The 17,692-nt window shown below is 45.2% G+C and overlaps 1 protein-coding gene across 1 annotated transcript in view; it reads left to right on the top strand.

Annotated features, from left to right (window-relative positions):
• Positions 1-17,692, top strand: part of hbs1l (HBS1-like translational GTPase) — a 168,390-nt gene that overhangs the window by 128,158 nt on the left and 22,540 nt on the right. Inside the window, exon 16 of the mRNA XM_084315140.1 lies at positions 12,488-12,596. Within this exon, the coding sequence (XP_084171266.1) occupies positions 12,488-12,596 (109 nt within the window). The remainder of the gene's footprint in view (positions 1-12,487; positions 12,597-17,692) is intronic.

The raw sequence follows: 17,692 nt of genomic DNA on the forward strand, positions 1-17,692 counted from the left end.
TGGACACAACATTGGATATCAGTTTAGAGTCTAACAGCATGAAATCAATCCTAGAATAGGATTTATGCACTGGAGAGAAAAAAGAGTAGTCTCTATTGGTAGGATTGCGTAGCCTCCATATGTCAACCAGGTTTAGATTGTGCATGGCACTTTTTAACACCTCACTGGCTTTGCTGTTCACGGATACCTTTGATGACTTTTTATCCAACACAGGGTCAATTACACAATTGAAGTCGCCACCCAATATAATATTTGTATTACCGATGTCAGGAATTCTATTCAGAACTGTCTCAAAAAAAAGTGGATCATCAAAATTTGGACCATACACGTTTATCAATGTTACAGGAACACAATTAAGTGTCCCTGATACAATTACAAATCTACCATTCGGATCCGCGATTGTGCATTCATGATCAAACGACACACCCCTCTTGATAATAATAGCGACCCCTCTGGCCCTGGCCCCGAAGTTTGATTGAAATATTTGTGATCCCCATCCCATGCGTAACTTGTTCCTGGCTATATTCTTAATATGTGTCTCTTGAAGATATATAACATCAGCTTTCAGGCTTTTTAGATGAGCCATTACCTTACCTCTTTTAACTGGGTGATTTAGACCTCTTACATTCCAGCTTACAATCCTTGTACTATCCCCATTGTTATTTACTGACATGACATATTATCCATGATCAAAAAATCGCCCAAAGTGTTGTATACATTCCGCCATTAGAAATAAAAAATAAAAATAAAAATAATATGTACTGCCGCAAACTAACATGAAAAACACTACGCTGTCCTCCGGGGCCCTCTTTACCTCCCTCCAGTCCCCTCTGCGAACAAAACACCTCTAAATCTAAATACCTTAAGAGCTAGTAAACATACCATGATAGTCTGTGTATGTATTCGTCTCCACCTGTCCAACAAAAGCAAATGAGAAGTAGGTAGGATGGGCGCAATGAGCCGTTGTAAACTCGTGAGTGATCACATATTGAAGCAGTCGTCTGTACCGTCGTGTTGGGTTAGCGCGGCACTTTGTTGTCATCTAGGAACTTCTCCGCGTCCTTCGGGTCGTTGAACGTGCGCTTGTCTGTGCCAACCGATACCACGAACGTCGCTGGGTGTCGGAATCCGCATCTCACCTCCGCAGTCTTGCATCTGGTCCTGATATTGTCGAATCGCTTCCGTAGCTTCAATACTGCCGGTCCCAGGTCCGGGAAAATGTAGATGCGCGTTCCCTCATGTTGTAAGGGGAACTTTTGTGTTGCAAGCCTCAGAATGCGCTCCTTCACTGAATCATGGTGGATCCGTGCTATAATTTGGCGTGGAGTGCCATCTGTTGCCGTCTTCATATTAACCCGATATGCTCGGTCGATTTTAACAGGCTTGTTGTTGAAGTTCTCATCTCCCAGCAATGTTGTTATAAGTTTTGCAATAAAGTCTGTAGGATTGCCCTTTTCCGTGCCCTCTTTTACACCTATGATCCGGATGTTTTGTCGTCTGTAGCGCGAGACGAGGTCGTCCACTCGCTCACCGAGCGTCTTGGCCTCCTCCTCCCACACGGCACATTTGCCTTCCAGAATCTTGATTCGGTTTTCATGTTCATTCAAGGCATCCTCGTTTGCGGCTACCCTTTCATCAATATTATCCATTGTCTGTTTCAGACCGGCAAGTGATGCATCCAACTTTTCAAACCTTGAATCGACATTTTGATTCAGTCGATTAATAGCGGTCATTATGTCCGTCGTGGTCGGCGCTGTAGTTTCAGCTTGTTCTTCCTCTGATTCCGACCGGCTGCTGCTGCTATCGTTAGCTTCTTTGCTAGCGTCCTCGGTTGTAGACTTTTTTTTAGCCTTTCGGTCTTTCTTCTGTCTCGGCATAGCTCAGTTGCGCATCTACAACTTATATTGTCAACTTTCTTTTTACTTCTACCATTGAATTTATCCACCGCAAGGATCGTACAGCAGAGTCCGGTAAACAACGTGGAGGAGGTATTGCCTTCATGTTTAACAACAATTGGAGCGATCCAACTAACGTGAAGGAATTATCCAACCACTGCTGCCCAGACCTGGAATATATAGCCATCAAGTGTCGTCCTTTCTTCCTCCCGAGGGAGTTAACGGCGATCATCCTTGTAGTAGTGTATATTCCACCGCAAGCCAGTAACAACGTCGCGCTCTCCAGACTCCACGACGAGGTAAATAGAATACAAGCGGCGAACGTTAACGCCGCCATTTTAGTGCTGGGTGATTTCAATAGCGCCAATCTGAGAAAGGTATTACCTGACTTCTATCAGCATGTGACTTGCAACACCAGAGGCGGTAACATCCTAGATCACTGTTACACGCAATTTAAAGGTGGCTACAAGGCTCATTCTGATAGTGGCTTTGGTAAATCAGATCACGCGTCCATCTTTCTTTCACCTATGTACAAACAGAGAATCAAAAGTACTCCTGTAGTCTCGCGAGAGGTGCAGAAATGGGATTTGACGTCAGAGGAGACGCTCCAGTCTGCGTTTGACTGCACAGACTGGAATGTGTTCCGCGACACAGATAACATTAATGTCTACACGGAGACAGTGCTGGACTATGTTTGTACTGTGGTGGAAGAAACAATCCCCACTACCAAAATGATAGTTTACCCAAATCAAAAACCCTGGGTAGACAAATCCGTCCGTGAAGCTCTGAGAGAGCGCACCAAAGCATACAACGACGGCCTAGTGGCAGGCAACATGAATGACCACAAGGTGGCGCGATACAACGTAAGGAGGACAGTGTCAGAGGCCAAACGGCGCTACAGGGATAAAATTGAACTCCAGTTTGAACAAGCTGACTCTAGAGCTATGTGGCAGGGGCTCAAAACGATGACAGACTACAAAGGCGCCTCCCTCAAACTGAACAGTGACATCTCCTTAGCAAATGACCTCAATACCTTCTATGCAAGGTTTGATGCTGGTAATAACAACACCAGCTCACAAGCCACGGCAATGGGGGGGGGGGGTCGGCTGCTGATGGAGGCGCAGTGTTCAGGGTAACAGAGCATGAGGTGAGGCGGACCTTTAAAAAAGTGAATATCAGGAAGGCAGCAGGTCCGGACGGCATCCCCGGCCGCGTCCTAAAAGTCTGTGCCGACCAACTGGCCCCAGTATTCACTGACATATTTAACCTGTCCTTAGAACAGGCTGTCATCCCCACCTGCCTGAAGAAGTCCACTATTATCCCTGTACCCAAAAAATCCAAGCCTGCTTGCCTCAACGACTACCGCCCTGTAGCTCTCACCTCCATAGCCATGAAGTGCTTTGAGAAGCTAGTAAAGGGCTACATCTGCTCCTCCCTCCCCATCAACATGGACCCCCTGCAATTTGCATACCGCCCCAACAGGTCCACGGAGGACGCCATAGCCCATGTGCTGCACACAGCAGCATCACACCTGGACAAGAGGCAGGGGAACTATGTGAGAATGCTATTCATCGACTACAGCTCGGCATTCAATACCATAGTCCCCTCCATACTCATAGCCAAGCTCAGGGACCTGGGCTTGAACTATGACCTCTGCCAGTGGGTCTTGGACTTCCTGACTGGCAGACCCCAGGTGGTGAGAGCAGGCAACTGCACCTCCTCATCCATCACCCTCAACATAGGGGCCCCCCAGGGCTGTGTTCTGAGTCCCCTCCTCTACTCCCTGTACACACACGACTGTGTGGCTCAGCGGAGTAGCAATACAATCATCAAATTTGCTGACGACACAGTGGTGGTGGGCCTGATCTCTGCCAACGACGAGAGGGCCTACCTGGAAGAGGTCAAGGTCCTGGCGGGATGGTGCCAGGAAAACAGCCTCTCCCTGAACGTCAGCAAAACAAAGGAGATGATTGTGGACTTCAGGAGGTCGGGGGTCAAGGACTACAGCCCCCTCAGCATCGACGGGGCACCGGTTGAGAGAGTCAACAGCTTTAAGTACCTCGGAGCCTACATATCCGAGGACTTGACATGGACCACACACATTGACAGTGTTGTGAAGAAGGCACGACAACGCCTCTACTTCCTCAGGCGCCTAAGGAAGTTCCAAGTCAGTCAGAAGATCCTTAAGAACTTCTACTCATGTACAATAGAGAGCATCTTGACCGGCAACATCACCTCCTGGTTTGGGAATAGCACTGCACAAGACCGAAGCAGACTACAAAGAGTGACACGTTCAGCCGAACGCACAATTGGAGGGGGGCTCCCCACCCTCCAGAACATTTACAACAAGCGTTGCAAGGGCAAGGCTAAGAGAATCATTAAAGACTCCAGTCACCCGAACAACTGCCTCTTTGAACTGCTGCGGTCAGGCAAGCGATACCGGAGTCTCAAGGCGAGCACAGAAAGACTCAGAAGAAGCTTCTATCCCCAGGCCATCAGGCTGCTAAACGAACAATGAACACTACACAACAACAACCACCAAACGCACATAGCACACACATCCACACGCACACACTCACTTTAAACAAACACACTGTAGCACCCACTCCACACACTTTATAGCACACACCCACTTTAAACAAACACACTGTAGCACCCACTCCCCACACTTTATATTTATTGATGAAGGATTGCACTACAACTCGTACACCTTACTGTAAATTGTACCTAAATTGTACCTCATCCCATTTCTGCTTTGCACTATATAGTACTGTACATTAGTACACTGCATAGTATTGTATATTATATGGTAACTCAGAACATTGTACATATGTCTATACCGAACACTGTGACCTCATTTTCTTCTTCTAAATTACATGCTATACTATGTTATTTGATACTATCTTGTCTAGCACAGTCTCTGGAGCGTAACAGTAAGAAGCATTTTGTATGAAAGTATTCTGTACTTCTGTATGACAACTATTAAAGAAACTTGAAAACTTGAATTGCCTTCTTAAATTGTACACTTTTGTTGGAGTTTAGTGGAGCCTCTCTCACACACGACTATCCCATCTCACGCCCACTTCTCTCTCTTGCTCTCACACACACACACAAAACGAGCCGCATGTGATTGGTGGAGGCGGGACCCTTACAAAAAACTGTTGTTGTTAATCATTGACACATGCTAGCCTGTAATAATCCCCCCCAGAAAAATCTACTTTGCATTTGATATATTGCAAATATATGCCATCACACACACTGGCATTTAAAGGATTAGAATTATTAAATTAATATGTGGTGTTATGATCAGGGCTGAAGTTCAATAAAAGATTGTATTATTTTCAATCTGACATTACAAAAAAACTGAAAATCCATCAAAATCAGTGTTGTTGCTAATCATACATATGCTAGCCTGTTTTTTAACAATAATTTGTGATGCCATCACAAACACTGGCATTTAAAGGGTACAAATAAAAAAATGCCTGCACCAGAATGCAGAAAATTAAGTCTTTGTAACAAGAAATGTCCTGGTGGGGGACCCCCAGACCCCCTGCTTAAAAAGTGGCCTGATTGGGGCTATATTTTGCACTATATTTCCTGGCCTGAATGATTTCCCCAGTCCGGCCCTGGTTAAAAGCCTCCAATGCTTATTAGTGTGTGTGCGTTTGAACGTGTGCATGTTTCAACCATACATTTCCATTTATAAAAAGAAACGTGTTTAAAAAATGTTTTTTTTACCTCCTATAATAGTGGGGGTCGCGGCTCTCTGACACCGTTATTTTTGGGTCGTGGCCTGAAAAGTTTGGGAACCCCTGGTTTAAGGTACCCCACAATCTAATCCTTCTGTCCAGGGCCGTGGTTTAAGGTACCCCACAATCTAATCCGTCTGTCCAGGGCCGTGGTTTAAGGTACCCCACAATCTAATCCTTCTGTCCCGGATGTCTTGATGGAGCGCCAAGCGGATGCAGATAGGCTACATCATTTATGATAAATGTTTTATTTAAATTTTTATGACTAGTCATATACTATAATAGTATAATATTAGTGTAGCCTAATCTTTATCTGCAACTGTGAAGAAAAACCCCATTGGTTTAGACAGAATGAATAGACGCATACAAATAATAATAATAATTGATTGTTATCGTTATGAATGAAGCTTCAAACTGTTCGGTACAGCCCTAAAAATTATGCAATAGTGCAGTTCTCAATGACAAAATCTGTAATAAGATCTGTAATAAAAGAGTAAAATACAATAGTCAGAGTAAAATAGAATCAAGCAGCGGAGTGTAATTAAAAGGCTAAGGTGAAGAGGTATGTTTTTAGCAAATCTTTGAAAATATTTAGAGATCTAGCCTCCCTAATGTCCATAGGTGCATAATTTGTAATAATGGGTATGAGTACTGTAAAATATGCGTGCTGTGTAGTAACCACTTTATACCAGTGTGATCCTTTAAGGAATCACCGTTTGCTAGTGATGGAGACTTGACTCCTACATTCTTGAGAGTTGGCGTTGACTCCCGTTTAGTGACTCTTGAGTGTCCCAAGTGCAGTAAAACCGACTCTTAACTCATTGACGCTTTAAAAGATAGGAGTGCGTCACCTTGTTTGTAGAGCTATAACTATATTCTATATTATAGCTATGGATACAATACTATGGCCCATTTGACATCACCGATCTATCGTTCAATATGTGAAAAAGAATAAATCTTTCCATCCATACGTTCCTGTATTATACCGTGGTGAATATAAGTATGGTTTTAGAGTGGTCTGGGGTCATTTCCAAAATGCTGAGTTATAGCCTTATACGTCAATTCTACTATAAACGTTGCCGTTTCTTTCCTGTACACGCTACTATTCCCAAATCAAATCTATGTCGTAGGTATTATGTTTCATCATGAATGCATGAAAGAGGGTGGGGGGTCGTTTCTGATTATTTGATTGCCAGTAACGGCATTCGTATTGAACACTAAAAACGCTTATCAGCCCGATCGGTATAAAATAATTGCACGATCAAGCAAAAATTTACGTCAGATAGTCCTTACCTGTGTATTCCAATTGTTTGATCGCCATCTGGTACATCCGATGTCCATTTGGTCCACGACAACCTACCACAACATATGGATCGGGGATATTTGCCGCGCTTCAATCCAACCGAGAGAACCGCTCCACTCGCCCAACAAAGAAAAGTGAGCCCGGAGACATGTGGCCGTTACACAGGCCAAGATACAATGTTACAAAGGGTGCTCGATACCGCCGTCTAGCTGGATGCGGCTGGTATTGCACTTTGGCGATCTCAGACTCATTCCCTATGGTAATTGGTAACACCAAGGTCTCTGGAGGAATAATGAATAAAAATATTGAATAAAGGAGTAAACGACCAAAACCCGAGATATCTCGGGTCTGGCAGCAAACGCATCCAAGGCTAACCAAAGATGCAAGTCATGCACCACTACTGTTTTCAAAACAATGATTGGTATAGTGCAGCATTCGATGTAGCTTAGCAAAGGTACTTGAAGATCATGGAAAATTAAAGGAACATGCCAACATTTTGGTAAATTAGCTTCCCGTCTTCTCCAGAGAGAGAGAGACAAGAAGAGAGAGACCAGTTTCCTCTCTGTGCTTCAGTAGAAAGCTATCTGGCTGCACGTTAGCCTAGCTTAGCACAATGAATGGAAGCGGACAGTGCCGGTTTAAGTTCTTTGAACATAGGTAACAATAACGATGAGACTTTCGGAAATGTTGCAAATGGTCGATTTCTCTTGTTCCTAAGATAAGCTTCAAGTTTGTTTTTATTTGTCACATATAACATACAGTGGTTAGCCAAAAGCCTTCCCTGTTAGCCGAAGCTAGCTATCTCGTGGCAACCGGAGGGTGGAGGCCGGGGCCTCCCATCCCCCACCCTCCAGCTTACTGATGTCTCTCTGTCGATGTGTCTGCTTCGTCTCCTAGTCTGGTTAGTCTTCTGAATAACTCGCAGCTTACCGTCTTCAAGTCTCGCGATATCTCTCTCGCTCTCGCTCTCTGATGACTGTTACTATAGCAATGGCGGTGGCACCTCTGACCCAAATCAAACGCTCTTTCTCTATTTCTTCCCCTACCAGCGGCCTGCTCTCGATGCTGACCGTGGCTCTATCTCTCACAGGGCCTGCCTGTGGCTCTCCCACAGTCTAACTTGAAAACACACACGTACATGGAAGCTGTCCTCCTTATTTAAGATCTATAGATCTAGGTTATACACCATGATTTCCTTCAATTGTCTCAGCTTCAAAGGCCCTCTCGGTGTTAATTATAAAGCCTGAGTGTCAGAGTAGATGTCTGCTGTCATCTACAGATATTTACATTATGTACACATATGAAAAACAAGTGCCATCTCTCAATACAGTAAAAAAAAGTAAAGTAGGAATAACACTACAATACAATATACAAACTAAAGTACAACCTAAATACAGTGAAAGACAATGAGGTACAAATGCAGACTTAATGAGGTACAAAACTTTTAAGGCAAGATGCAAATGAGGAATGAATGTAGTGCAAATCTCTTTAATAAATAGATAAATATAATGTAGTGTTAAAGTGTCTAAATTGAGTGTTAAGGTGAGTGTTTGTTTAAAGTGAGTGTCTGCATGTGGATATGTGTGCAATGAGTGTGGAAATCCAACCTCCCCCGTCAAATCAAGCTCAACTTCTTTCATGCAACAGTTGAGTCTGTCCTTTTGTATGGCAGTGAATGCTGGACCTTGAAGCCCACCCTGCAGAAGTCCTTGGATGGGTGCTACACCAGAATGATGCGCGTGGTGCTCAACATCAACAGGGATGAGCATGTCACTAATGCAATCTTGTATGGGGGGGTGCTAAAGGTGAGCGATAAAGTGGCAGTCAGGAGAATGAGGCTGGCAGGTCACTGCCAGAGAAACCATGAGATGCCAACCAGCAAACTTGTGCTGTGGGAACCAACACACGGGCATCGATCACGAGGACGTCCCACGTTAACCTACGTGGACGTACTCAGGAGAGATGTGGGAACAGAAAGCACCGGCGAGCTAGCCAGATGCATGGAGGATCGGGATGACTGGAAGCACCGATGGAGGGCCCGTCCGAGGACGACCTAGATATAGTGTAGATGGATGGGTTGACGATGTTAGATAGTCAGTCATTGAGCATCCTGATGCACGAAACCCACCAGGCACGGGCGCAAGCACTCGCGGGTTTCGTGCGAGAACAGCGCGCTTGACCATCCACACCGAGTCCCGACTTCAGAGCGGGCGAAAGCGCACGGGGGCAGCGGTGGCCTAAAGGTTAGAAGCGGGTTTGTGACCGGAAGGTCGCCGGTTCGATCCCCCGGCCGGCAGGAAAAATCTGGACTGGGAAAGTGAATGAATAACTCTCTCCCATACCCTTAACACCAACCGCTGAAGTGCCCTTGAGAAAGGCACTAAACCCCCAACTGCTCCAGTGGAGTTGCTCAGTGGCCAACAGTGTCAGACTGTGGTTGTACTGGGCAGCTCCCAGGTGTGAATGGAACTGTGTGAATGTGAAGCAGGGCGTAGCTGAAAAAGAGCATTCATGCTCAGCAAACCTACCCTGGGTAAATAAAGGTAAAAAAAAAAAACTAAAAAACAGCTGTAAATGCCTAGTCTATATGCGAAGTCAGTCCCCGTTGAAGATTGTTTAAAGATTTCCAGTTCCAGTGTTCTATTGTCCATTTTGCATGTATAACCAGTTATTATATAATTAATTAGAATGTTAGAATTAGAATAGAATAATTAATTTTAGAATGATGAAATCAGTGTGACTGTACTCCTGAAAAAGTATAGTATGGTTTATTTGTATTGGGAAAGATACAGACACATTAGCTGGTTGAACAACATCTTTGTGTGGTAATAATGCAGTTATTGAGTGAAAATGCGCATGGCGCATGCCTCTGAATCCAACCAAAGCGATTAAATTCGCTTCCCACCCGCGAGTTGCCCGCTCACGGCCGGTTTGATTGATTGATTGATTGAAAACTTTATTTAACAGATTGCAGAATGGGTACAATACAGTACAGCTCAATACACACAATTGTTAAGGGGATGCAGACCAGAGAAAGACTTTCGTCTTGTTTACATCAGGGTCCCCCATTTTCAATTCATCAGGACATATATGACATACATGACAGTACTGCTACATCTATACATTTATGACATACCAGATTTGCAAATACAGTACTGTTTGTGATACAGAAGGAGTCAAGAAAAGGGAGTATATACATTTGATGTAGAAACTGTACATTGGAGGAGGTTGGGTGGGGTTGGGTGGGGGGGGGTTGGGTACATTGGGATATTGACAACCATACTGGGTAATTTACATTGGAGGTGGTTGGGGGGGGGGGGGGGGGGGAGAAACACTGTATAAACAAGCAAAACTGTACATTGAGGGGGGGGGGGAGACACTGTACAAACAAGCAAAATTGTACATTGGACTATTGACAACCATACTAGGTAAATTACTGTACATTGGAGGGGGTTGGGTTTGATATTTACAGGGGCCAGTTTTGAATTGCAGTCTCCCGTAGGTGTCCCTTGAGAGTGGTTTTGAAAGTGGGTAGTGATCCACATTCCTTTACAGCTTTGGGTAGGGCGTTCCACATTGATGTGGCATAATTGCGAAACGTGTTTAGTCCCTTATTTGAGCCGAATCTGGGTTTAACATGATTTGTGGAGCTCCCTCTGGTGTTGTGATCGTGGTATTCACTGACCTTTGGGAAGTATTTTGACATGTACATGGGTACCTTGGTCGCGTAGTGTATCTTATAGACCAGGCCCATTGCAAGTTGCTGTACTCTGTCGTCTACTCTAAGCCATCCTAGTGTAACGGAGGTACCGCAGTATATCCACAGTCACGGGCACAAGTAGTGACGTGGCTGTGGATGGTAAGCGGTACTGCAAGTAAACTCACTCCCCAGAGGCATCCAGACCCGGAAGCAAGCAGTGAATTCACTTCTTGCTTAGTGGTCTGTGATGCCGCCCGCGATGCGGGCGTCCGGGGTTCAACTCCCACTCAGGGCGATCCCTTAACAGGGGTCGAATCGACTTTAAACACAACGCAGACAAGATCACACCGGCTACACTAGGTTGTCAAAGTGGGCAGGGGTGAGGTGGGTTCTAGGAGTAAGGTCAAGCAGTAGTCTGACCAGTTTGTTTTGAGATGTTTGTAATTTTGTTTTTAGCGCCTTTGAGGTGCTTTGGTACCATGAGGTGCAAGCATAGTCGTAGTACCCTTGAATGAGTGCTCCTGCCAGAGTCTTCCCGGTACAAGAATCGAGTTCGTTGGTTGACTTTTTTTATTACATTGGATGCCATTTTGTCACAGGAGAGATTAGCCTCTAGGATGGAACCCAGGTAGGTAATTTCATCTTTCCTTGTGACAATATTGTCACCCACTGTAACTGAGAAGCCGTCGGTCTTGCTGAGTTTGTTATTTGAACCGAAGAGAATGGACTCTGTTTTGCCCATGTGTAATGATAGTTTGTTATCAGCGAGCCATATGCAGATTTTGCCTAGTTCCGAGCTGAGGGTTTTTTCAACCTGTAACTTGTTCTTGTCAGAGACCAGCAGGGCTGAGTCGTCCGCAAACAGGAACAAGTTGCAGTCACAAGCTGACGACATGTCATGTGCATAAATTAGGAACAGTAGCGGTCCTAGTATGCTTCCTTGTGGAACACCACAGCTCACTGTGAGGGGGGGGGATAGGGTACCGTTTACCTCCACCATCTGTTCCCTCCCCTCAAGGTAGGATTGCATCCAGCTCACTGATAGATTATCAAAACCAATTGCTTTTAGCTTGTCAATCAGAATGGAGTGATTGACAGTGTCGAAGGCCTTTTGTAGGTCCAGCATGACCATGCCGCAGTATTTGCCCGCGTCCACCTCTTGTTTGATGTGGTCATTCAAATAGAGAAGGCATGTGTCAGTGGAGTGGGATGTTCTGAAGCCAGATTGGAATTCGTAGATTCGATTTTTTTCCGCTAGGTACTTTTCGACCTGTTCGTAGACTATTTTTTCCATGACTTTCGAGATGGAGGTGAGAATAGAAACAGGGCGGTAGTTGCCTGGGTCTAATTTGCTGCCCTTTTTGTGCAGAGGGGTCACCCTCGCAATTTTGAAGTCCTTGGGGACGTGTCCCTGTTTTATGGAGAGGTTTATTATGTGTGTGATGACTGGGGTGATGGCGGCTGCTGAGTCTCTGAGGAATTTGGAGGGGATGTTGTCATGGCCAGTGGCCTTGTTCGGTTGGAGGGCGCTCAGTTTATTGAGTACCTCATCTGTTGTTACGGTGCGAACAGCGACGCCTGTTAACATGGGAGCGAAAGTGAAACTGATCGCCCGCCCGCCTCACGCCCGCGTCCCGCGCCTGGTGGGTTTTGTGCGTGATGGCCTGGGGATAGAAGCTCCTTCTGAGTCTCTCTGTACTGGCCATGAGACTCGGATAGCACTTGCCTGACCGCAGAAGGTTATCAACGATAACCTTTTACGTGTTTTAGTAAACATTAACTAAGGAACTATTTTTGGAATTTAGGTTGATGTTTAATAAAAAATTTCTGTCTTCTCCAGTACCGGCTGTGTGTTCTGCGACATCAAGGAGCCGGTCAAGGTGTGCACCCGCTTCAGAGCCAGAATCCTGCTGTTCAACATCGAGGTCCCCATCACCAAAGGCTTTCCAGTGAGTGCACACGCTTTATATATCTCTTTTATCCAAGGCGGAGGCGACCATCAGGGCCGTAGCCAGGGTTTAGAATTTTTTTTTGCCCAGACCGGCCCACTATAATCGGTCGGACACCACCCACCAGTACACCATCCTTGCGGTCCCCTTAAATATGCGTACCTACTGTACTATTCCCCCAACCCACTACAAAGCTGGGTAGTAAGTGCCATGGACAAGCGGACAAGCTGAATCTTGTTTTGGGTGGTGATGTAAAAACACCTGCATCATAGCAGGCTCAGGATGGGCAAAGTAGTCTATAGCCTGTTCATCCCTGTCTCTCTCCTCCACAACCTGGCTTGACTAGACATAAGGAGAGAGAGATGATTACAATTAACTGGTACATTCAGGTCCAGAATTGTTGGAATTCCCTGACAAAGATGTGCAAAAAGCTGTACAATTTAAACAATACCATACTGGTAATGAGCAAATAGTTGTTTATTCAATGAATGCAGGGAGCTGTTCCATCTTATTTCATTTGATACTAACTACTCAGTTCATACAGATTTCAAGTATTCAAATATCAATGATGAATATTCCATAAGGTTTACACAGTTAATAGATCACCTTGTTTTATATTCATGTTCAGAGAAGAGTAATAGTTAGATCTTAAGTAAGTAAGTAATCCATACCATTATATCCTAATAGTTACCTTATTACCATACTTGGCTGAAAATAAACTTTGCTGCCTGTTGTGAATGTGTTTTCCCCTGTAGGCTAATACATAAGTAGGCATACATTTTTGCAGTTGAGCAAAAATGTGCAGTTGAGTAGGCTATATGTGCTGTGTTTTTATGTCTTCCATCGAGGACCACCTTGGAAATAAGTGTTTTAATCAATGTTTTTAGGTGATATCCTCAGGAATACAAATTGGTCAAGATAATTAGTTTTTATGATGTGTTTTTAATTTCCAAATAAATCTAATCAAATCAAAAAAGCAGTTTTTGCAGTTGAGCTACAGGTGTTGTATATTATACAGCCTTTTCATGCATCTTGATTTTTTATTTGATTTGAAGTCTTTATTTCGAACATGCAATGAATACAACAAACAATAACAAAAAGCAAAACAACTCGATCTGCATGTTCGAAAAGGAGTAGGAAGACGTATACACTTATTTAATCCTACCCCTTTTCCACTACTCAAATGAGTGTACCATTTTAAACATAAAAAAGAAAAAAGAAAAATATATATATATATGCAAAACAAAAAACTATATATGTATAAAATAAAATAAAATAGAAAACAAAATAAAAATGTAAACACCCATGAATATCAAGTCCCTTCCTCATCCCTGTACCTTGTGAACATAATTTCCTTATACATCAGTTTGAATTGTCTCATGTTTGGACATTGCTTTAGCACCACATTTAGACTGTTCCACAGTTTCACTCCACATATCGAGATGCAGTGTTTTCTCATGGTAGTGCGTACGTTTAGCACCTTTAAATTGTGTTCTCCCCTCAGATTATAACCCCCCTCCCTATCAAAGAACAATTCTTGAATGTTTCTTGGAAGTGCATGACTTTTTGCTTTATACATTAATTGTGCCGTTTTAAATTCCACAAGATCATTTAACTTCAATGTCTTGGACTCCAAAAACAATATGTTAGTGTGATCACGATAACCTGCAATGTGAACTATCCTTATGGCCCTTTTTTAGAGTATAAAAAGTGGTTGTAGTGTAGACTTATAATTGTTTCCCTTTATCAAGGGAACCCTTATCCTAATGATTTAAAAAATAATATTATGATGATACGATATGGACCTAGTAGTTGGGTCATCTGTGGCACGTTTCTCAATGGATTTGTCATCTAGGAGGGTTAATAAACAAATTTAGCCGGGGTGTATTTTTTTTAAATGCGGGACAATTTGTGAGAGACCAAAATCCCAAATGGCTGCCGTGGAAATTAACTTTTTAATGGTTTGACCTACAATGATGCACAATACATGGTACCAGCCCCCTCTCAGTCATGTACCAGCCCCCTCTCAGTCATGTACCAGCCAGCCCCCTCTCAATCATGTACCAGCCCCCTCTCAGTCATGTATACCAGCCCCCTCTCAGTCATCTACCAGCCCCCTCTCAGTCATGTATACCAGCCCCCTCTCAGTCATGTACCAGCCCCCTCTCAGTCATGTACCAGCCCCCTCTCAGTCATGTACTACAGCCCCCTCTCAGTCATGTACCACAGCCCCCTCTCAGTCATGTACCACAGCCCCCTCTCAGTCATGTACCACAGCCCCCTCTCAGTCATGTACCACAGCCCCCTCTCAGTCATGTACCACAGCCCTATCTCAGTCATGTACCACAGCCCCCTCTCAGTCATGTACCAGCCCCCTCTCAGTCATGTACCAGCCCCTTCTCAGTCATGTACCAGCCCCCCTCTCAGTCATGTACCAGCCCCCATCTCAGTCATGTACCACAGCCCCATCTCAGTCATGTACCACAGCCCCCTCTCAGTCCTGTATACCAGCCCCATCTCAGTCATGTACCAGCCCCCCTCTCAGTCATGTACCAGCCCCCCTCTCAGTCATGTACCACAGCCCCCTCTCAGTCATGTACCAGCCCCCTCTCAGTCATGTACCACAGCCCCATCTCAGTCATGTACCAGCCCCCTCTCAGTCATGTACCAGCCCCCCTCTCAGTCATGTACCAGCCCCCCTCTCAGTCATGTACCAGCCCCCCTCTCAGTCATGTACCACAGCCCCCTCTCAGTCATGTACCAGCCCCCTCTCAGTCATGTACCACAGCCCCATCTCAGTCATGTACCAGCCCCCTCTCAGTCATGTACCAGCCCCCCTCTCAGTCATGTACCACAGCCCCATCTCAGTCATGTACCACTCATAATATTATGATGATACGATATGGACCTAGTAGTTGGGTCATCTGTGGCACGTTTCTCAATGGATTTGTCATCTAGGAGGGTTAATAAACAAATTTAGCCGGGGTGTATTTTTTTTAAATGCGGGACAATTTGTGAGAGACCAAAATCCCAAATGGCTGCCGTGGAAATTAACTTTTTAATGGTTTGACCTACAATGATGCACAATACATGGTACCAGCCCCCTCTCAGTCATGTACCAGCCCCCTCTCAGTCATGTACCAGCCAGCCCCCTCTCAATCATGTACCAGCCCCCTCTCAGTCATGTATACCAGCCCCCTCTCAGTCATCTACCAGCCCCCTCTCAGTCATGTATACCAGCCCCCTCTCAGTCATGTACCAGCCCCCTCTCAGTCATGTACCAGCCCCCTCTCAGTCATGTACTACAGCCCCCTCTCAGTCATGTACCACAGCCCCCTCTCAGTCATGTACCACAGCCCCCTCTCAGTCATGTACCACAGCCCCCTCTCAGTCATGTACCACAGCCCCCTCTCAGTCATGTACCACAGCCCTATCTCAGTCATGTACCACAGCCCCCTCTCAGTCATGTACCAGCCCCCTCTCAGTCATGTACCAGCCCCTTCTCAGTCATGTACCAGCCCCCCTCTCAGTCATGTACCAGCCCCCATCTCAGTCATGTACCACAGCCCCATCTCAGTCATGTACCACAGCCCCCTCTCAGTCCTGTATACCAGCCCCATCTCAGTCATGTACCAGCCCCCCTCTCAGTCATGTACCAGCCCCCCTCTCAGTCATGTACCACAGCCCCCTCTCAGTCATGTACCAGCCCCCTCTCAGTCATGTACCACAGCCCCATCTCAGTCATGTACCAGCCCCCTCTCAGTCATGTACCAGCCCCCCTCTCAGTCATGTACCAGCCCCCCTCTCAGTCATGTACCAGCCCCCCTCTCAGTCATGTACCACAGCCCCCTCTCAGTCATGTACCAGCCCCCTCTCAGTCATGTACCACAGCCCCATCTCAGTCATGTACCAGCCCCCTCTCAGTCATGTACCAGCCCCCCTCTCAGTCATGTACCACAGCCCCATCTCAGTCATGTACCACAGCCCCCTCTCAGTCATGTACCAGCCCCCCTCTCAGTCATGTACCACAGCCCCATCTCAGTCATGTACCAGCCCCCCTCTCAGTCATGTACCTGCACGACTGGCGAGGGGGTGCTTAGTAAGAGATGTGATTGGGCCAGCCCAGTGTCAGTCAGTACCAATGGGCCGCTGTCCCAGCCTAGTAGTGGGCTGGTCGTTGACCAAACTTTTAAAAAATTATAATAATAAATAAATGTTTTAAAGGAATTTATAAATACTTTTTATTTTTGTTTAATAGTTACAAATAGATACCTCATAGCTGGCTACGGCCATGGCGACCATGCACGGTGCCAACCTGCTCATCGGGAGCAGTTAAGTGTGTTGCTCAAGGACACATCGACACGCTGCCCGGGAGGAGGGTGAATCAAACCGGGAACCTTTAGGATTACCAGATGACTGCTCTACCTCCTGAGCCACTGTCTGAGCGGTGAGCCAAGTCTTGCAAATCCTGGAAAGGTTATGGAATGTGAGAATAGATTTTATTATAAAATACCCATAAAGGTTTTATAAAAGTCATGGGAATTAAAAATCATGGCCATCATCTATAAACGATGTTCACACTGAAAGCCTTAGTGCTAAATTCAGATTTTGCTGTTTGAACGTAGCCGTATGTAAATTCTAAAACTCCAGATTACTCGAGTTGTGAGTGTAAAATAGTCCAGCGCGATTTCAACCTCTAGCCTCAGTAAAACAATCGTAACAACTTTAGTGTCGCAGCAGACTTTACTGTCACGGTATGAAGTTATGGAAACTTTTTGGAATTTAATGGGAAAACAAACGTGGGAACTGTGGTAGTTTGAGTCCCTCAGAAGGATTTGTGCGGTTCATTCTACCTACAGCACTGTCTACAACTGCCCTACACTGTAATCATCATGGGCTTTCTGCTCATCCACTCCCAGTCTGTGGAATGCTCTCCCTGACCACCTGAGAGCACCACACTGTGGATGCTTTTAAAAAGGGCCTCAAAACTCATCCTTTTAATAGGACCTTTTGTTGATTTTTATCTAGTTTTAGCTCCACACATTTTATGTTCTTTTACCAATTTTTGCCATTCTTATTTTATGTTTTTTTTTATA

Source organism: Notolepis coatsorum (assembly GCF_963971535.1).
Source record: "Notolepis coatsorum genome assembly, chromosome: 5".
Taxonomy (NCBI): Eukaryota; Metazoa; Chordata; class Actinopteri; order Aulopiformes; family Paralepididae; genus Notolepis; species Notolepis coatsorum.